Below are 17,577 nucleotides of genomic sequence, written 5' to 3' on the forward strand. Positions count from 1 at the left end.
ATGATTATATTGAGCCCACTGGACAACCCCAGAGACTCTCCCTGTCCTGTCCTACAGTCCACAGTCTTAGCCACACCTGCCCAGGCCACGTGGGGTGGAGGCAATGCAGTCACAGGCTCCAGGTCATGGGCCTCTCTCAGGGGCCATTCTACCTCCAACTCCTCCATTTCCGGGGTTCCCAGAGCTGTATCCAGAGTATTCTCTTCACGTGTCTTAGTTAACTCGTTTACTTCAGCTCTAATGTGCTGAGCTTTTACTCTGAAAAAATTATTAGTTCACTTTTTAAAGTTCAGTTAGGTTCTTCTTCAAATCTTCTTGGTAACTGAGTTTGTCTTAACTGAATTTTTTCCATCTCTTATTTCTTTATCCAGTTCATATATTCTATATTCTGCATGTTTTCCTTCTAGTATCTGAAGGTCTTGGAGGTATTTAAAACTTTGCTGTTTCCTTGTGTGTTGGGTTATTTGGGAGTCTTTATTTAATTGGACTTAATTTAGATTGCTTTCCCTCCAAGATGTGCATTTGCATCTGCCCATCTCTAGGGGCTGCTGGCAACTGAGGGCCACTTTAGCCGAATTGGAGGTTCCTGGCTTTTTTGGGGTCTCTGGTGTGGTCCCACTTGCTTATGCCTGGGCCGCTCCTCACCCCACTGCTGCTGTTGGCATGTGCCCCCGAGGAGGCCCTGGCTTCCCCCTTACCACCTGCATAGGCAGAACCAGAAATGCTTTTCAAAGTTTTTTGTTTGTGTGTACGTACGTTCTTTATTCCTGTTGTAGTAGGAGGGTCTGTCAGAGTACCCCATCACAGTATTATTTCCAGACTGGAAGTCTAAAGCCTGTGTTAGTTGATTGACCTTTCTCCACTGACCACATCATCTTCATCTGGACATCCCCAGTTTTGAGCAGACAGTAGGTTCTTAATTGCTGATGTGGAAGGAACAGGACTATCAGTTGTGCACATGAATGAATCTACAGCAGCAAGAAGCCAACAGAGGGATTCTAAATTCAAAATATATTCATCCATCCAACCGTTGCATTAAAGAGATGGTATGTGACTGGGAGAGCTGGCTCATACCTGTAATCCCAACAGTTTGGGAGGCTGAGGCAGAGGAGGATTGCTTGAGCTCAGGAGTTCAAGACCATCCTGGACAACATAGTTAAGACCTTGTCCTTACAAAAATAATTTTAAAAATTAGCTGTGTGTGGTGGTGCATGCCTGTGGTCCCAGCTGCTCAGGAGGCTGAGGTGGGAGGATCTCTTGAGGCTACAGTAAGCCATGATCATGCCACTGCACTCCAGCCAGGACGTCACAGTGAGACCCTATCTTAAAACAAAAAGAACACTATGTGTGTCAATTCCATTTGCTACTATTTTTCTGAGAAAATATAAGAATCCTGACATTTTGAAACACGAAGAATGAATGTTCAAGTGTTAATAGTAAAACATCTCAATTTTCATGGTTGTAGCCTTTGAAGAAGATGGTGGAGAGAATTCGCAAGTTCCAGATTCTCAATGACGAGATCATCACCATCCTGGATAAGTACCTGAAGTCGGGCGACGGGGAGGGCACACCAGTGGAGCATGTGCGCTGCTTCCAGCCGCCCATCCACCAGTCCCTCGCCAGCAGCTGAGGGCACGCGCTGCACTCTGTAACTCAACGTGGCATGCCTTTCTCTCCGGCAACTATTGAGTGAGATTTTTAGGGACTATTTTTCAGTATCTCTGTACCTGTTAAAGGGGGTGCTTTTCAATCTAAAAGCTTAATTTTATAAAATTATTTTTCTAGACTAAATTGTATATGCTTTTGGTAATTAGGAACTCTGAGAATACTGGCTGCTGATTGTTGCCATCACGTTCTTACAAAATTGTTTTTCTATGGGATGTTCTGGCAGCTCTCTCTCAAAATGCTGCTGTGTTCGTTCATTCACTCATTCCATAAGAAACTTAATACCAGCAAATGTATTAAATCCCTTGCCAGTTACCATGAACTGTAACTATTTAGCTTTTGTTTAGGGATCTTTCTGATGGCCTTTTATGAGCAGTCTTAGTTCTAAGTCATTGTTCCCATCCCTTTTTTGTGTCAGTGTTTCAGAAAATAGTGAACTTGATTCCTCTGCTTCCACTAAATCCAGTTGTGACAAAATCTAACGTGAGATCAGATCGAAAGGTTATAGAAATAAAACTAATGAGATCTATTTGCGTTTGTTTACTTACTATAATCCTGTGCTGCTTGACTTGGCAAGGAACTCTGATTACCCTGAGCTCACATAGCAGGCCAGCTCGGATGTAGGTCACCTCCAGGGCAGAGGTGGGATGGGACCGTGACACCATCTCATACACCACTCACCTCACCAGCACAGGTTTAGTTTTATATTTAGGGTTCTGCAGATAAATAAGGTGTAAAATGGCCGTGGTGGCTGCTCCAGTCTGGATCTGAAGAGGCTACTCAGTGCCTCTCTGTTACCTGTGCCTGTGACCTGGCGGAGGCCAGCAGTGTGGGAGGAGGAGATCAGCCAGGCCCAGTGAGTGCTGCACGAAGGGGCCAGGAGCCTTGAGTCCAGCCTTCAGCTGCCCCTGATCCACAGGGCTCGCATGGCTGGAGCTGGTCCACACGATCTGTCAGAATGAAAAACAATCGGTCTAGACTACCAGTAGAGCCATGAACATGTTTGAGAAACTGAAGCCATATTTTAAAGTATTAAGGCAATGAGGTTCTGAAAATCCTAACTGAATGGAGAAAAATGTTATGCCTGTTTATTGTAAATGAATATTACAGATAATCACAAGTCCAGCATGATGAACTGAACTCACTTTATGTTGTAGCCTGGCAGGCACTTTACGTTATTTGGAGTATTGCAACCTTCATCAATTTTAAAATTTTCTATGGCTGCCAAGTTGCCATAAAAAGCGGGCCTCGCCTACTTTTCCGCCGGCCTTTGGAAACTGTCCAGAAGCATACGACGCACGGCACAGAAAAGCAGTGAGTGTGTGAGCCATCCTGTTGTGCTGCCAAACTCAAGTGACGTGAAGCTTAACAGAACTATTCTTTCTTTATAAAAAGTTCCCTGCAAGTGCTTTTGGGAGTGTGAATTAATAGCCCTGGGGCCAGCATTCTGCTGCAGATTTAGAGGTGGTAGCTGTGCTCATCTTAGAAACTAGAGAATAGGATAAAAAAGTACTGTAATTTAATTACCAAGTTTTATAAGGCTTAATTTTATGCCAGATATAAAATGTAATACTTGAGGTATAAGACTCTCAAGTGCTATAAAACGTTAAATAAGAATTTATTAACCTGTGCATGTTCAGCGAGGTCTCTCTCCTCACGCGGGAGAAAACCGGTTCTTATGTCCAAAGCACAGATGTGGGCACAGTGTATAAACAGATACAGTACATCTGCAGCATTAAATGACATGGGAGGAGGCAGTTAGGAAAAAAAAAAATCTAAAACAGCTCCTTAGAAGGCCAATAATACAGCTGGGAAAAAGGGAGTTTCCATGCAGCCAGTGGTGAGCTGCATGGGATACCAGCACCTGGCCTGGGAGGCTCTCGGGGGCGATGGCTTGCACTGGCGCACCACTGAGTCACCTCCAGGCAGGAGCCACAGGCTGGAACAGGCAAACACTCTTCCCATCACCCAGGTGGAAATGAATGCTGCCAATACTTTTTTTTTTAAAGACCAATGGTCATGAGTGGGGATAGGTTCATCAGACCTTTTTTATCATTCTACCTTTTCTGCATATGTTTGCAATTTTCCATCAACTTCTTCATAAACCTTTTCTAGAAACCAAAATATGTAGTAGCCCAAAGGAGCTCTTAAGCAAAGTACTTGGTACAAAGAGACCAAATGTTATAAACATTTTAAGTTTGTTCCAAGCATTCAGACTTAGAAAAGAACTTCATTTCAACTTTTTATTATAACATGAGCTAAATTTAAGAAATAACCCTAGTCTTCTATTTCCCAGAGCTGTTCAAAGTCCAAATGACAATATAACTCATTATGAAAATATACTGAAAAGTACAAGAGCTGATGTAAAATGGTAATCAAGGTTCCAGGCATCATGGGATTAGGATAACTAAAGAACAAACCCAGCCAGGCTGCAGCAGCAGGCAGGATGCACTGGCTCGATGAGGTGCTAAGAAGGCCGTCGAATGCACACAGGAAGCTGGATTCACGGTGATCATCTCAACCTGAGAATCCTTCCTTGGGGTGATTTCCGCCCTTTTTTTTATTTTGTAAGTTTCCTTCATTCAGTAACTTAGTTTTCCCTTATTTCAAAAAATAAAACCAATCATCAAACAGGAGCCACTTTTATAGGTAAGGGAAATCACAGGATAATGTATTGGGATAACTGTTCTTTTTTAAAATAAAAAAGCCTTATATGTTCAGGGATTGATGGAGTGGGGATGACAAATGCACATTTCAGATTTCCATCACGAATGAAAAAATAAAGCATTTTTATAGACTTAAAACTGTCATTAGTGCATTCAGATTTTGCAGAAGGAATGAAAATGTAAAATTCTATAACAATACAATATTAATAGAAATCGTCATGTGCTGAGGTCATTTTAGTGAGCTACCATTGTTTAAATAGAAGTAATTTCTTGGTCCTAATTAGTGAAATCTTTAAAAAGATTGCCTTTAAAGAACATTATTTGAGGACAATGTTTTTTTAGACACATTCTGATACTCAAATTCACTTCATAACAATCACAGATTAACCTTTAATGACACCTTTCTTAAAAAGCTGTCAGATTTCCATTTCTTCGGGAGACATTTTCACCCGTGTGTTGTTCGATTCCACAGGTTAAGCTTTCTTCATTATTATTAAGAACTTCATACATATTAGAGAGATTGCCATTCACTGCTTTCTCGTCTTTTCGAAAAGATACAGGCAGACTTGCTAGACTAAAGCTGACGTCTTTAAAGGCATGCAACAAGAATATCCCCACAATGATTGTAAAGAAGCCGCTCAAAGTACCAATGACATCGTCACCGGGCATATCTTGCCACTCCTTAAAAAGAATAGCTGAACAAGTTAAAACTGATGTTGTAAAGAATACATAATATATTGGAGTCACAATGGAAGTGTTGAATATATCCAGGGCCCTATTTAGGTAATTAATCTGTGTGCTCACGCAGACGATGAGGCTCAGCAGCAGAACCCAAGCCAGGGGATGCCGCAGCACAGGCTTTCCAGCAAACAGCTCCTTGAGAGCAATGCCCAGGCCCTTCACACAGGACACTGAAAAGGCGCCGATCACAGAGCAGATTGTTATGTACACAAGAATGTTTGTCTGTCCATGGCGAGGACCCACCGCGAAGATTAGTATCAAGGCCACAATGACCACAAGGGTTGCAAAGACCACAAAACCTAGAGGAGGCAAAGAAAAGTGACATGAGTCAAATGGTTGGCTGTTCGTAAACACAGAACACAAAACAAAATGTAATAAACTCTACAGGGAGAAAAGGTATGGCCTGGAGATAAAAAATCAGCTTTATTTTGCTGCCCGAGCAGAAGCGCAACCACAACAATTTACTTAGATGGACACACCGGAGGATGAATGTGAGCTTCACATTCACAAACTCTCACACCCCCAACATTGTCGCAGCAGCATTTTATGCCAACTTCAGGCAAGAGGGACAGTGGGATCAGAACAGACACAGAAACTAGGGAGGAGAAATCATGAGGTGGCCTTGAATGTTCAACAATTTATAGATGCTTTAAAAACAAAACAAAAAAAAAACAAAACGAGTTCATCATCAAGTTTTCTCTAAAAGGGGTAAACTTTTTTTTTTAATTTGCGGACAACTGCTGGAGTAACCAGCAAGTCAACTGGAGAACCTGAAAGATACTATTGGGGTTCTGGTTGAATATGGAGAATTAAAGCCAGCATGAAAATTGCCAATAACTGTTATCACTGTGGGCCAGGCATTTTTCTCAGCAGTTTGCACTCAACTACCCTGTGTCACAGCTACTATCATTTGCATCCTCGAATGAGGGAACTGAGGCGTAGGTAAGTCACATGAATTTATTCTTCCTTCCTCAAATTCCACTAATAAAATACACAGTAATAGGATTTTTAAAGGCACAAATACACAAAATTAAGAACAAAAGGCCAGGTGCAGTGGCTCATGCCTGTAATCCCAGCACTTTGGGAGGCTGAGGATGGTGGATCACCCAAGGTCAGGAGTTCGACACCAGCCTGGCCAACATGGCGAAACCCCAACTCTACTGAAAATACAAAAATTAGCTAGGCGTGGTGGCAGGTGCCTGTAATCCCAGCTACTTGGGAGGCTGAGACAGGAGAATCGCTCAAACCTGGAAGGTGGAGGTTGAAATGAGCCGAGACCACGCCACTGCACTCCAGCCTGGGCGACAGAGAGACTGTCTCAAAAAAAAGAGAGGACTGAAGATAACAATCCTTCTAAGTCAGAAAGCAAAGGCTAATAACTGGTACACAGATCCAAGAAAGCTGAATCCTACACACCCACTGTGATCAAAGATTAAAAAGCAATTCAGTTTGCAGCACAGAGTGCCCAAAAGGTACCAAGTGCCTCTGAAGTGGGGTAAAGGCAAGACTGAAAGTGAAGCCTGGCTGAAAAGTCCATTCAAGCAGCAAGGGGACTCCTGCCCAGTTCTGGGAGACTGTCCCTCCTGTGCCACAGAGTTCTGGGAAGCTGAGGTAAACCATGCCTCCAGGTGTTAACCCTTCCCCACAATCAACTCCCAGGATGCCCACAGCCAGCCATGAAACAGGAAGCTTTTTTGCTGGAGATCTGACCAGCCCAACTTTGACATAAAAGGAGACATCAGGCCGGACGCGGTGGCTCACACCTGTAATCCCAGCACTTTGGGAGGCCGAGGCGGGCGGATCACAAGGTCAGGAGATCGAGACCATCCTGGCTAACACAGTGAAACCCCGTCTCTACTAAAAATACAAAAAAATTAGCCGGGCATGGTGGTGGCACCTGTAGTACCAGCTACTTGGGAGGCTGAGGCAAGAGAATGGCGTGAACCCGGGAGGCGGAGCTTGCAGTGAGCCGAGATCGCGCCGCTGCTGCACTCCAGCCTGGGCGACAGAGCAAGACTCCGTCTCAAAAAAAAAAAAAAGCCAAAGACCACCAGGAGAGAAGCCAAAACAAACAGAAAAGGGCAAAGTCTGTTTCTCCCATGTAGACAGAGGAAAACTTCAAAATAAACGTCCCCCAAAAAACAAGAAAATTATTAATATCCTCAGAAAAACAAGAAAAACTATTATTAATATCCTCAGAGAAACAATGAAACAGACTAACCTGGCACCCCAAATACCTACAAACAATGAATCTACAACAACAAAAAAACCCCAAACAAACAAGAAAGATTTATTTGAGGGAATCAAAGAACCATCAAAGTAGCCAGGACTTAAGGGGCCAAAATTCAGAGAAAAGAAAAATCAGCCCAGCACTCACCTCTGCCTTCTCCTTTGGGGCAACTACTAATGCAAGGGGTGAGATGGCATAAAGGCCAATCAACACCGGCCTAAGCTTAAGGGGACTAGGTAAAAACAAGTTGGATTTTGGGGCTGCCTAAGCATCTGGAACTTAATGGACCAAGACCCAGAAAGGAGGGAACTATAGAGCAGTGAGCCCAAATGTCTGTGCATTTCCCCTTATGGTGCTTTCTGGCACACAAGGTGCACAGCCAAGGTCAGAGAAGCCAAATGGAAAGCCTGGCCAGGAGGCCACAGGACTAAGCAGGGATTTCGGCATCTCAGGGTACTGAGGAGCAGACCCTGGAGCTCTCAGTTTCTCAGCTGGCGGGGCCCAAACCAGTATCTGAAGCTATCAGCTGAGAGCCAAAGGGCTATGAACAAGAATAAAGGCAAACTGAGCCAGGTGCGGTGGCTCCTGCCTGTAATCCCAGCCCTTTGGGAGGCCGGGGCAGATGGATCACTTGAGCGCAGGAGCTCGAGACCAGCCTGGCCAACCTGACAAAACCCTGTCTCTACCAAAAAAGACACAAAAATTAGGCCAGGCATAGTGGCACATGCCTGCCATTGGAACTACTTGGGAGGTTGAAGCAGGAGAATCACCTGAACCCGGAAGGCAGAGGTTGCAATGAGCTGAGATTGTACCACTGTGCTCCAGGCCTGACGGCAAGACTCCATCTTAAAAAAAAAAAAAAGGCCGGGCGCGGTGGCTCAAGCCTGTAATCCCAGCACTTTGGGAGGCCGAGACGGGCGGATCACGAGGTCGGGAGATCGAGACCATCCTGGTTAACACGGTGAAACCCCGTCTCTACTAAAAAATACAAAAAACTAGCCGGGCGAGGTGGCGGGCGCCTGTAGTCCCAGCTACTCGGGAGGCTGAGGCAGGAGAATGGCGTGAACCCGGGAGGCGGAGCTTGCAGTGAGCTGAGATCCGGCCACTGCACTCCAGCCTGGGTGACAGCGCGAGACTCTGTCTCAAAAAAAAAAAAAAAAAAAAAAAAAAAAAAAAAAAAAAAAACCCAGATGTGGGGGCACACACCTGTAGTCCCAGCTACTCAGAAGGCTGAGGTGGGAGGATCGCTTGAGCCCAAGAGGCAGAGGATGCAGTGAGCCATGATCACACCACCGCACTCCAGCCTGGGCGACAGAGTGAGATCCTGTCTCAAAAAAAAAAAAAGAATGAAGGCAAACTAGAAAGAAACCAGGCCCAACAAAGAACAATACCTTCAGGGTAAAGGTGAGCTACTGTATTCTTTTCTGCCTACCAGAAGAAATTTATGTTCTCTCTGAAGGAAGAAAAACGTCACTTAAAACCTCTACACCTTCTAATATCCTATGTCCAGCATTCAATTAAAAAATGCCAACACAAAACCAAATGCCTAAAAGCCAAACACCACCACAGAAGCAGGCCCACAAAGAATTCTAAAATTAAAGTTAGCAAAGACTTTAAAATAACTAGGAATCAAAGAACAGAGGCAAGAAACTCTTAGAAATTAACAATATAATCGCAGAAATGAAAACTCAGAAGGGCTGGAAGAAAAAACTAAGAAAATCTCCCCAAAGGCCGGGCGCGGTGGCTCAAGCCCGTAATCCCAGCACTTTGGGAGGCCGAGACGGGCGGATCACGAGGTCAGGAGTTCGAGACCATCCTGGCTAACACGGTGAAACCCCGTCTCTACTAAAAAATACAAAAACTAGCCGGGCGAGGTGGCGGGCGCCTGTAGTCCCGGCTACTCGGGAGGCTGAGGCAGGAGAATGGCGTAAAAACCCGGGAGGCAGAGCTTGCAGTGAGCTGAGATCCGGCCACTGCACTCTAGCCTGGGCAACACAGCGAGACTCCGTCTCAAAAAAAAAAAAAAAAAAAAAAAAAAAATCTCCCCAAAGACAGAGCAAAACAAAATGGTAAAATGAGGAAAAGAAAACAAGAAAATTAATGATCTAGGTCAAGAACCCAATAAACAGATGAATAAGAATCTCACAAAGAGAAAACAAGAATATCAAAGGAGTATTCAATTCAGTTCCCAAGAGTCAGACATAAATTTTCACATCAGGCCAGGCACGGTGGCTCATGCCTGTAATCCCAGCACTTTGGGAGGCCGAGGGCAGGTGGATTACCTGAGGTCAGGAATTCCAGACCAGCCTGGCCAACCTGGTCGTCTCTACTAAAAATACAAAAATTAGCTGGGCATGGTGGCGGGCACCTGTAATCCCAACTACTTGGGAGGCTGAGGCAGGAGAATCACTTGAACCCAGGAGGGAGGCAGAGGTTGCAGTGAGGCAGCGGTTAGTTAGCAGTGAGCCGAGATCACGCCATTGCACTCCAGCCTGAGAGACAGAGCAAAACTCTGTCTCAAAAACAAAAAAAGAGACCCATCAGGCAGGGTGCAGTGGCTCACGCCTGTAATCCCAACACTTTGGGAGGCTAACGTGGGCAGATCACTTGTGGCCAGGAGTTCAAGACCAACCTGGCCAACATGGTAAAACCTTGTTTCTATCAAACAAACAAAAAAAATTAGCCAGGCATGGTGGCACACACCTGTAGTCCCAGCTACTTGGGAGGCTGAGGTGGGCGAATCACTTGAGCTAGGGAGGAAGAAGTTGCAGTTAGCCGAGATCACACCACTGCATTCCAGCCTGGGCAACACAGCAAGACCCTGTCTCAAAATAAAATGAACCATCAGGCACCCAGCACAATGGACAAAAATGGACCCATCTCTGGGCATGTCAGTGAGAAATTTCAGACACTGTGGGGAAAGAGAACATCCTACATGCTTCCAAAAACAAAAAATTGGTCGCATATAAAAGGATAAACTGTTCAATTTCTCAACAGCAACATCAGAAATGAGAAGACAAAGGTGGTCACAATAGGTTAAAAACATTTTGAGATAAACAAGGTGTCAAAAAATCTCATCTCTTCACGCCCTTTCTTGTTTCCTCTAGAGTGGCACCACCAGAATGAAGGAGCAAACACCCAGGATTCTGGAAATCAGGGATCTAAGAAAAAGCAAACTGAGGGAATCCCCAGGATGCTGCTGAAGGGAAATGCAGATAACTGCTGTGCTGGCAGCCTGGAGACACCCGCCTAGATTGAGGTCACACAGAAGGCACTGAGAGAAATTTCCAAAAGAGATCAAACAAAGAACACCTCTTTGTTTGAAATTACTGAGAGAAGAATAGTCAACTGGGGGAGAGTTTCATGGTACAGTGATCAATTCAAAACAAACTACACAAACAAGATAATTATTACTTCTGGAAAAACAAATCATACAGGAAAGGAACAACCACCATAATAAAGGCTAAGATGAGAATAAAAGTTATGTATCAATGATAAGGTAAATAAATAAGCTCAATAAAACTATACAGGTGCAGTAAATAAAAGGTAAAACAGATAATGCCTAAAGCTAAGGAAGTAAGTAGTAGCAACAATATAAGCATGCTATTTGCAAAGAGTTGAAGAACAGTAGAAACACAGACTTGTGATTGACTTGAGGGAGAAGGGAACACAACGACTATTTGTTCTTCTACCACACGGAACAACTTCTCTCTCCTTAGGTGCTCATTAAATTTTGACTAACGTAAAAACTAAGGCAGGCGCGGTGGCTCACGCCTGTAATCCCAGCACTTTGGGAGGCTGAGGCGGGCGGATCACAAGGTCAAGAGATCGAGACCATCCTGGCCAACACGGTGAAACCCTGTCTCTACTTAAAATACAAAAAAACATTTGCTGGGAGTGGTGGCAGCGCCTGTAGTCCCAGCTACTCGGGAGGCTGACGCAGGAGAATGGCGCGAACCCAGGAGGCAGAGCTTGCAGTGAGCCGAGATCGTGCCACTGCACTCTAGCCTGGGTGGCAGAGCGAGACTCCGTCTCAAAAAAATAAAAAACTAAGTTAAAAAGTAAAATACAGTAAGACTAATGAGACTTTTTTCTTACCTGGATCACCCAGCTTGTGAGACATTTCATTTAAAGTCTCAATCTCCTCCTCCTTTGGAGCATGAATGACCATAACTGTAGATCCTAGAATACTTAGCAAACACCCAATTTTCCCATGAAGATTAAGTCTTTCATTTAGAAAGTATGAAGAAAGAATGGCACTAAAATGGGGAGGAAAAAAATTGGAGAACTTTAAAATAATCAGCTACTTTTCTTTTTCAAATATCAGTAAAACTCATAATTTAAATCACTGAACTCAAATTGTAACACTGAGCTTACGAAGATTCTGGCTTTTGCCAAGGAAAAAAAAATGTACATTTCATCATAAAATGTAAACATTTCGGCCGGGCACGGTGGCTCAAGCCTGTAATCCCAGCACTTTGGGAGGCCGAGACAGGCGGATCATGAGGTCAGGAGATCGAGACCATCCTGGCTAACACGGTGAAACCCCGTCTCTACTAAAAAATACAAAAAATTAGCCGGGTGACGTGGCGGGCGCCTGTGGTCCCAGCTACTCGGGAGGCTGAGGCAGGAGAATGGCGTGAACCCGGGAGGCAGAGCTTGCAGTAAGCTGAGATCTGGCCACTGCACTCCAGCCTGGGCGACAGAGCGAGACTCCGTCTCAAAAAAAACAAAAAGAAGTAAACGTTTCTAGGGAATCATCTGCTTCATCATACACTACACTGGTATACTTCCCATCTTTCCACTGTAAGAAGTCAATATGAAATTTATAATAAAGAACAAATTTGTATAAATGTATATCCTAATTAAGAACCTATATCCAGACCAGGCACGGTGCCTCACGCCTGTAATCCCAGCACTTTTGGAGGCCGAGGCGTGCGGATCACAAGGTCCGGAGATTGAGAGCATCCTGGCTAACAACGGTGAAACCCCGTCTCTACTAAAAATACAAAACATTAGCCAGGTGTGGTGGCAGCGCCTGTAGTCCCAGCTACTCGGGAGGCTGAGGCAGGAGAATGGCCTGAACCCGGGAGGCGGAGCTTGCAATGAGCCCAGATTGCACCACTGCACTCCAGCCTGGGCGACACAGCGAGACTCTGTCTCAAAAAAAAAAAAAAAAAAAACAAATCTACTCATTACCAACCAGGCCCTACCAAAGTGCACATGCACTGAATGATAAATATTGGGATGAGTGTAACTTTGAATTTCACTTATTTTTAATTAATTTATTTTTTGAGACAGAGTCTTGCTCTGTAGCCCAGGCTCGAGTGCAGTGGTATGATCTCAGCTCATTGCAACCTCCACCTCCTGGGTTCAAGTCATTCTCCTGTCTCAGCCTCCTGAGTAGCTGGGACTACAGGTGCCCACCACCACGCCCAGCTAATTTTTGTATTTTTAGTAGACAGGATTTTACCATGTTAGTCAGGCTGGTCTCAAACTTCTGACCTTAGGTGTTTCTATACCCGCCTCAGCCTCCCATAGTGCTGGGATTACAGGCGTGAGCCACCATTCCCAGCAACTTTGAATTTTATAAAACTGAAATCGAAGTAGAACTAGTACTGGCTCTGAATATAAGCAAAAGCATTTTCTCCCACAAATCAACAGCCTGCCTATGCACAGAAGTACTTTTTTAAAGCAATTACTACATAGTGTAAAAAGCAAAGTTCTCCAGGTTGTTGAAATGTAAATTGTGTTGAACACATGTAATTATATGGTACTGAATATTTTACAAACTAAGGTACTGATGACTTTTTCTACATGAAAAATGTTGTGTCCTTACCTTACTAGTACACTGAGAGCTCCGAGTGGAGTCACTAGCGTGGCTGGTGCAAACGCATACGCAGCAAAGTTGGCCACCTCACCAGCTCCCACTTGGAGACAGACAAAAGAAAAAGTCAGATAAGAATGTATATACTCAACTTTGAAATGCCTGCATTTTATGCAATATCTATATATTATTTCAACTGTATTTAGTAACCTCCATATTTCTCCAATTTATTTATTTTTTTTGAGATGGAGTCTCACTCTGTCGCCCAGGCTGAAGTGGAGTGGTGCGATCTCAGCTCACTGCAAGTTCCGCCTCCTGAGTAGCTGGGACCACAGGTGCCCGCCACCACGCCCGGCTAATTTTTTTGTATTTTTAGTAGAGATGGGGTTTCACCGTGTCAGCCAGGATGGTCTCAATCTCCTGACCTCGTGATCTGCCCGCCTCAGCCTTCCAAAGTGCTGGGATTACAGGCATGAGCCACGCGCCCGGCCTCTCCAATTTATTAATAAGGGTTATGGGTCTGTAAATTTCCAACATTACAGTAAGAGTCCAAGTCAATTAGAAGTATTCTAGAAACAACACATATCTATAAATCTAACTGAAGAAATCTAGTTCATGCTGACATAAGGTATTTAAATAAAAATTTTAAATAAATACTTATATCCCATGACAGTAAATAAAAATCACTGAGAAGAAGCCGACATGAAAGTAAAAGCTACTCTCCCCCAAGTCCTTTTTACTTGCTCTTTTTAAAAATGCAAATCATGCTATATGCCAGGTACTGTTCTAGAATCAGGATATATACAGCAGGGTGCAAAACAAAGACACTGCTCTGATAAAAACTTTTTTTTTTTTTTCTGAGGCAGAGTCTCGCTCTGTCACCCAGGCTGGAGTGCAGTGGTGCCATCTCGGCTCACTGCAACCTCCACCTCCCAGGGTTAAAGCGATTCTCCTGCCTCAGCCTCCCAAGTAGCTGGGATTACAGGCGCATGCCAACACACCCAGCTGATTTTTGTATTCTGAATAGAGACAGGGTTTCACCATGTTCATCAGGCTGGTCTTGAATTCCTGACCTCAGGTGATCCACCCACCTGAGCCTCCCAAAGTGCTGCGATTACAGGCGTGAGCCACGATGACCAGCCTCTCATAAACTTTTAGTGAGGGGAGACAAACCAAGCACGTGCCAAGAGGTTGAAAGTGTTATGAAGAAAAACAGTGCGGGAAAAAGAATGAAGTGCTGGCGATGAAAGAAGGCAACCTACTATGTGTCATGGCATTAGATGGGGCTCTCTCATAAGGAAACTTTAGAATACTGGGAAAGTAGGTCCCACTAAGGAATTATCTAAATTGAAAAGCTACTGAGGAATCCTACGCAGGGCAGAGGCATGATCTCACAGAAGGATCCCTCTTGACTACTGCTTTTTCCAAAACAGTTATGCCAATTTTCATTTAGCAGTGTATGAGAGCTCCCTTTCCTCCACATTCTCCCTGCTGATCTGTTAGGAGCATGGGATGACTCTGCTACGCTTTCAATTAGCATTTCCCATTTTCATTTGTTTATTAACCCTATGAAATCTTTTAGGGAAGTAGCTATTCAAGTTTTTCCTGTTTTCTCTTATTGATTTAAGGTAATTCTTTATATATTTCAGACATAATCTTTTATTGGTTAAAAATATTACAATTATCTTCATTTACACTCCACAATTTGCCTTTTTATTCTCTTGTTAAACTCTTTCAGTTCCTAAAATGTCTTTTAAATATGGTTTGTTACCATTAAAATTCAATCAAGGAATTTGGCTGTAATGTCTCCAATATCTTTATATCGAGGATACTCTCTACTCTCTAATTCCTATTTATCTAGGATTGACTTCTTAAAAAGAAAAAAAAAGCTTGGAGATTTTTAATTAATTAGGAAATTATACACGTTGCTCTTTTTTTTTAATTGAATACTCTAGAAATTACATGTATGTTTAACTTGTGAAGTCTAAGGTTAATATTTAGCTTTATTTCCTTCTGGATAATGCCAGAGCCTTAGAACTCTTAATCCATTTTCTCCTTTCCCATTGATTGCTGTTGTGTATTTTTAAAATTTTATTTTATTTTAGTTTATTTTATTTTATTTTTGAGACAGAGTCTCGCTCTGCCGCCCAGGCTGGAGTGCAGTGGCCGGATCTCAGCTCACTGCAAGCTCCGCCTCCCGGGTTCCCGCCATTCTCCTGCCTCAGCCTCCCGAGTAGCTGGGACTACAGGCACCGCCACCTCGCCTGGCTAGTTTTTTGTATTATTTTTTTAGTAGAGACGGGGTTTCACGGTGTTAGCCAGGATGGTCTCGATCTCCTGACCTCGTGATCCGCCCGTCTCGGCCTCCCAAAGTGCTGGGATTACAGGCTTGAGCCACCGCGCCCGGCCATATTTTTAAAATTTTATGCATGGATATTTTAAGTCCACGAGCCATCTCTTATGTTTATTCACTCAGATGTACTCATATACTCACCACTCTTCCCTCCTGTATTTCTAAACTTACATTTAGGTGTTTTTTGTTGTTTTTTCTGTTTAAGACGGAGTCTCACAGTGTCACCCAGGAGAGAGTGCAGTGGCGTGATCTCAGCTCACTGCAAACTCTGTGTCCTAAGTTCAAGCAATTCTCCCATTTCAGCCTCCTGAATAGCTGGGACTACAGGCACCTGCCACCACACTCGGCTAATTTTTCTATTTTTAATAGAGACAGGGTTTCACCATATTGATCAGGCTGATCTCAAACTCCTGACCTCGGGTGTGCCTCAGCCTCCCAAGGTGCTGAGATTACAGGTGTGAGCCACCATGCCCAGCCTGAACACTCTTTTAAATTTGCTTTAGTATAATTTAATTATCAGTTTATCTAAAACATGTTTTAGTTTCATTCTTCAAGGATATTTTCCCTGAGTAGTCTACTGCCAGCTACTTTTTGTGCCCTTTGAAGCTGTATTTCCAACTGTTTTCTACTTCCAATGGAGCTGAAAACTCAGCTGTCAATCTGCTGCCCCTCTGAGGGTGCGATGAGCTCTTCTTGGACGGCTTTTAAGATATTCTGTCTATGGTTTTCATCAGTGTTACTATGGTATGTTTACATCCAGTTTTCTTTTCACAGGTTCTGCGTAGGTTTTATGGGGCTTCTTGGATCTGTGGTTTGATAACTGGTCAGTTCTGGAAAATTCGTAGCCATTTTTCTCTCCAAATACTGCTTCTGATTCTGTCCCTTTTTATTTGAAACTCTAACTATTTGCTGAATCGTCTAAGTTCTATAACCCTCTCATGTATATTTTCCATCTTTTCTTGCTTGCTTCAATGTAGACAATCTCTTCCAAACTACCTCTGGTTAAGTCTCTCTTCAGCCATACCTAACCTATTGTTAAGTCAATTCATTCATTTTCATTAGTTTTTAATTCTATAATTTCTATTTGTTTTGCAAATCTATAATGTCACTATAGTCTAGTTTATTCTTAGAATGACAGTTCCTTGTGGTAAAAACATTTATTTTAGAGTCATGATACTTCCAATATCTGCAGTCTATGAGTCAAGTTTCTATCTGTTCCTTTTAGTAGTTTCTTAATCTCATATGCCTTAAAAAAAAAGAGATTGATCTTTATTTTTAAAATTACTCGCTAAAACAATTTAAGGTGAGAATGGTACTGTATCTTCAACAGAGAATTTTTACTTTCTTCTGCCAGGTGCCAGAAAGCACTAGCAGTTTGGGGCCAAGGCTGGCATCATCTGGTGCACACGAATTATCAGTGCATTGTCCCTGCCTCACTCCTAGCACCCAGCCTTCCCAGAGTACCAGCCTAGAGCAGGTGGTGGCTCCTACTCTTGGCAGCCCCAGACTCTGTGCTGTTAGTTCTGTTCAAAGATTCACTTTCTCAGCTGCCTCCTCTAGAGTCTGCAGTTAACCTCTAGAGCAGAAGTATCTCTAGCTTATTCCTCTGAGCTCTAGTCCTTTCTCTCATCTTTTCTTTCTTTAGTGGAAACTGCACATTCCCTAATATTGGCCAGGTAATTTTTGACTATCATGTCACCTTCGATGCTTTTTAAAACATGGTTTTGATATTCTATCTTTCAAACTTGTTTTCAACAGAAATATTAATTCAATTAGGATGGGCGCGGTGGCTCATGCCTGTAATCCCAGCACTTTGGGAGGCCGAGGCAGGCAGATCATGAGGTCAGGAGATTGAGACCACCCTGGCTAACATGGTAAAACCCCATCTCTACTAAAAATACAAAAATTAGCCAGGCGTGGTGGCAGGTGGGCCTGTAGCCCCAGCTACTGGGGAGCCTGAGGCAGGAGAATGGTGTAAACCCAGGAGGCAGAGCTTGCAGTGAGCCAAGATTGCACTACTGCACTCCAGCCTGGGCAATAGAGCGAGATTCCATCACTTAAAAAAAAAAAAAAGAAATAATAATTCAATTACCTA

General features: G+C 43.6%; 2 protein-coding genes across 10 annotated transcripts in view; one reads left to right on the forward strand and one right to left on the reverse strand.

Moving 5' to 3' along the window:
* The window catches only part of CYFIP1 (cytoplasmic FMR1 interacting protein 1), a 117,210-nt gene extending 115,016 nt beyond the window's left edge, over positions 1-2,194 (forward strand). For all 7 annotated transcript variants that reach the window (XM_050796117.1, XM_050796119.1, XM_050796116.1 and 4 more), the window contains exon 31: positions 1,466-2,194. In XM_050796117.1, the coding sequence (XP_050652074.1) occupies positions 1,466-1,630 (165 nt within the window). In that variant the 3' untranslated portion in view covers positions 1,631-2,194. The remainder of the gene's footprint in view (positions 1-1,465) is intronic.
* A 1,700-nt stretch (positions 2,195-3,894) lies between these two features.
* Positions 3,895-17,577, reverse strand: part of NIPA2 (NIPA magnesium transporter 2) — a 37,224-nt gene continuing 23,541 nt past the window's right edge. For all 3 annotated transcript variants that reach the window (XM_050796173.1, XM_050796172.1, XM_050796170.1), the window contains 3 exons: positions 13,142-13,232; positions 11,401-11,561; positions 3,895-5,371 (listed from right to left, as the gene is read on the reverse strand). In XM_050796173.1, the coding sequence (XP_050652130.1) occupies positions 4,737-5,371; positions 11,401-11,561; positions 13,142-13,232 (887 nt within the window). In that variant the 3' untranslated portion in view covers positions 3,895-4,736. The remainder of the gene's footprint in view (positions 5,372-11,400; positions 11,562-13,141; positions 13,233-17,577) is intronic.

Source organism: Macaca thibetana, chromosome 7 (genome assembly GCF_024542745.1).
Source record: "Macaca thibetana thibetana isolate TM-01 chromosome 7, ASM2454274v1, whole genome shotgun sequence".
In the NCBI taxonomy this organism is placed as follows: Eukaryota; Metazoa; Chordata; class Mammalia; order Primates; family Cercopithecidae; genus Macaca; species Macaca thibetana.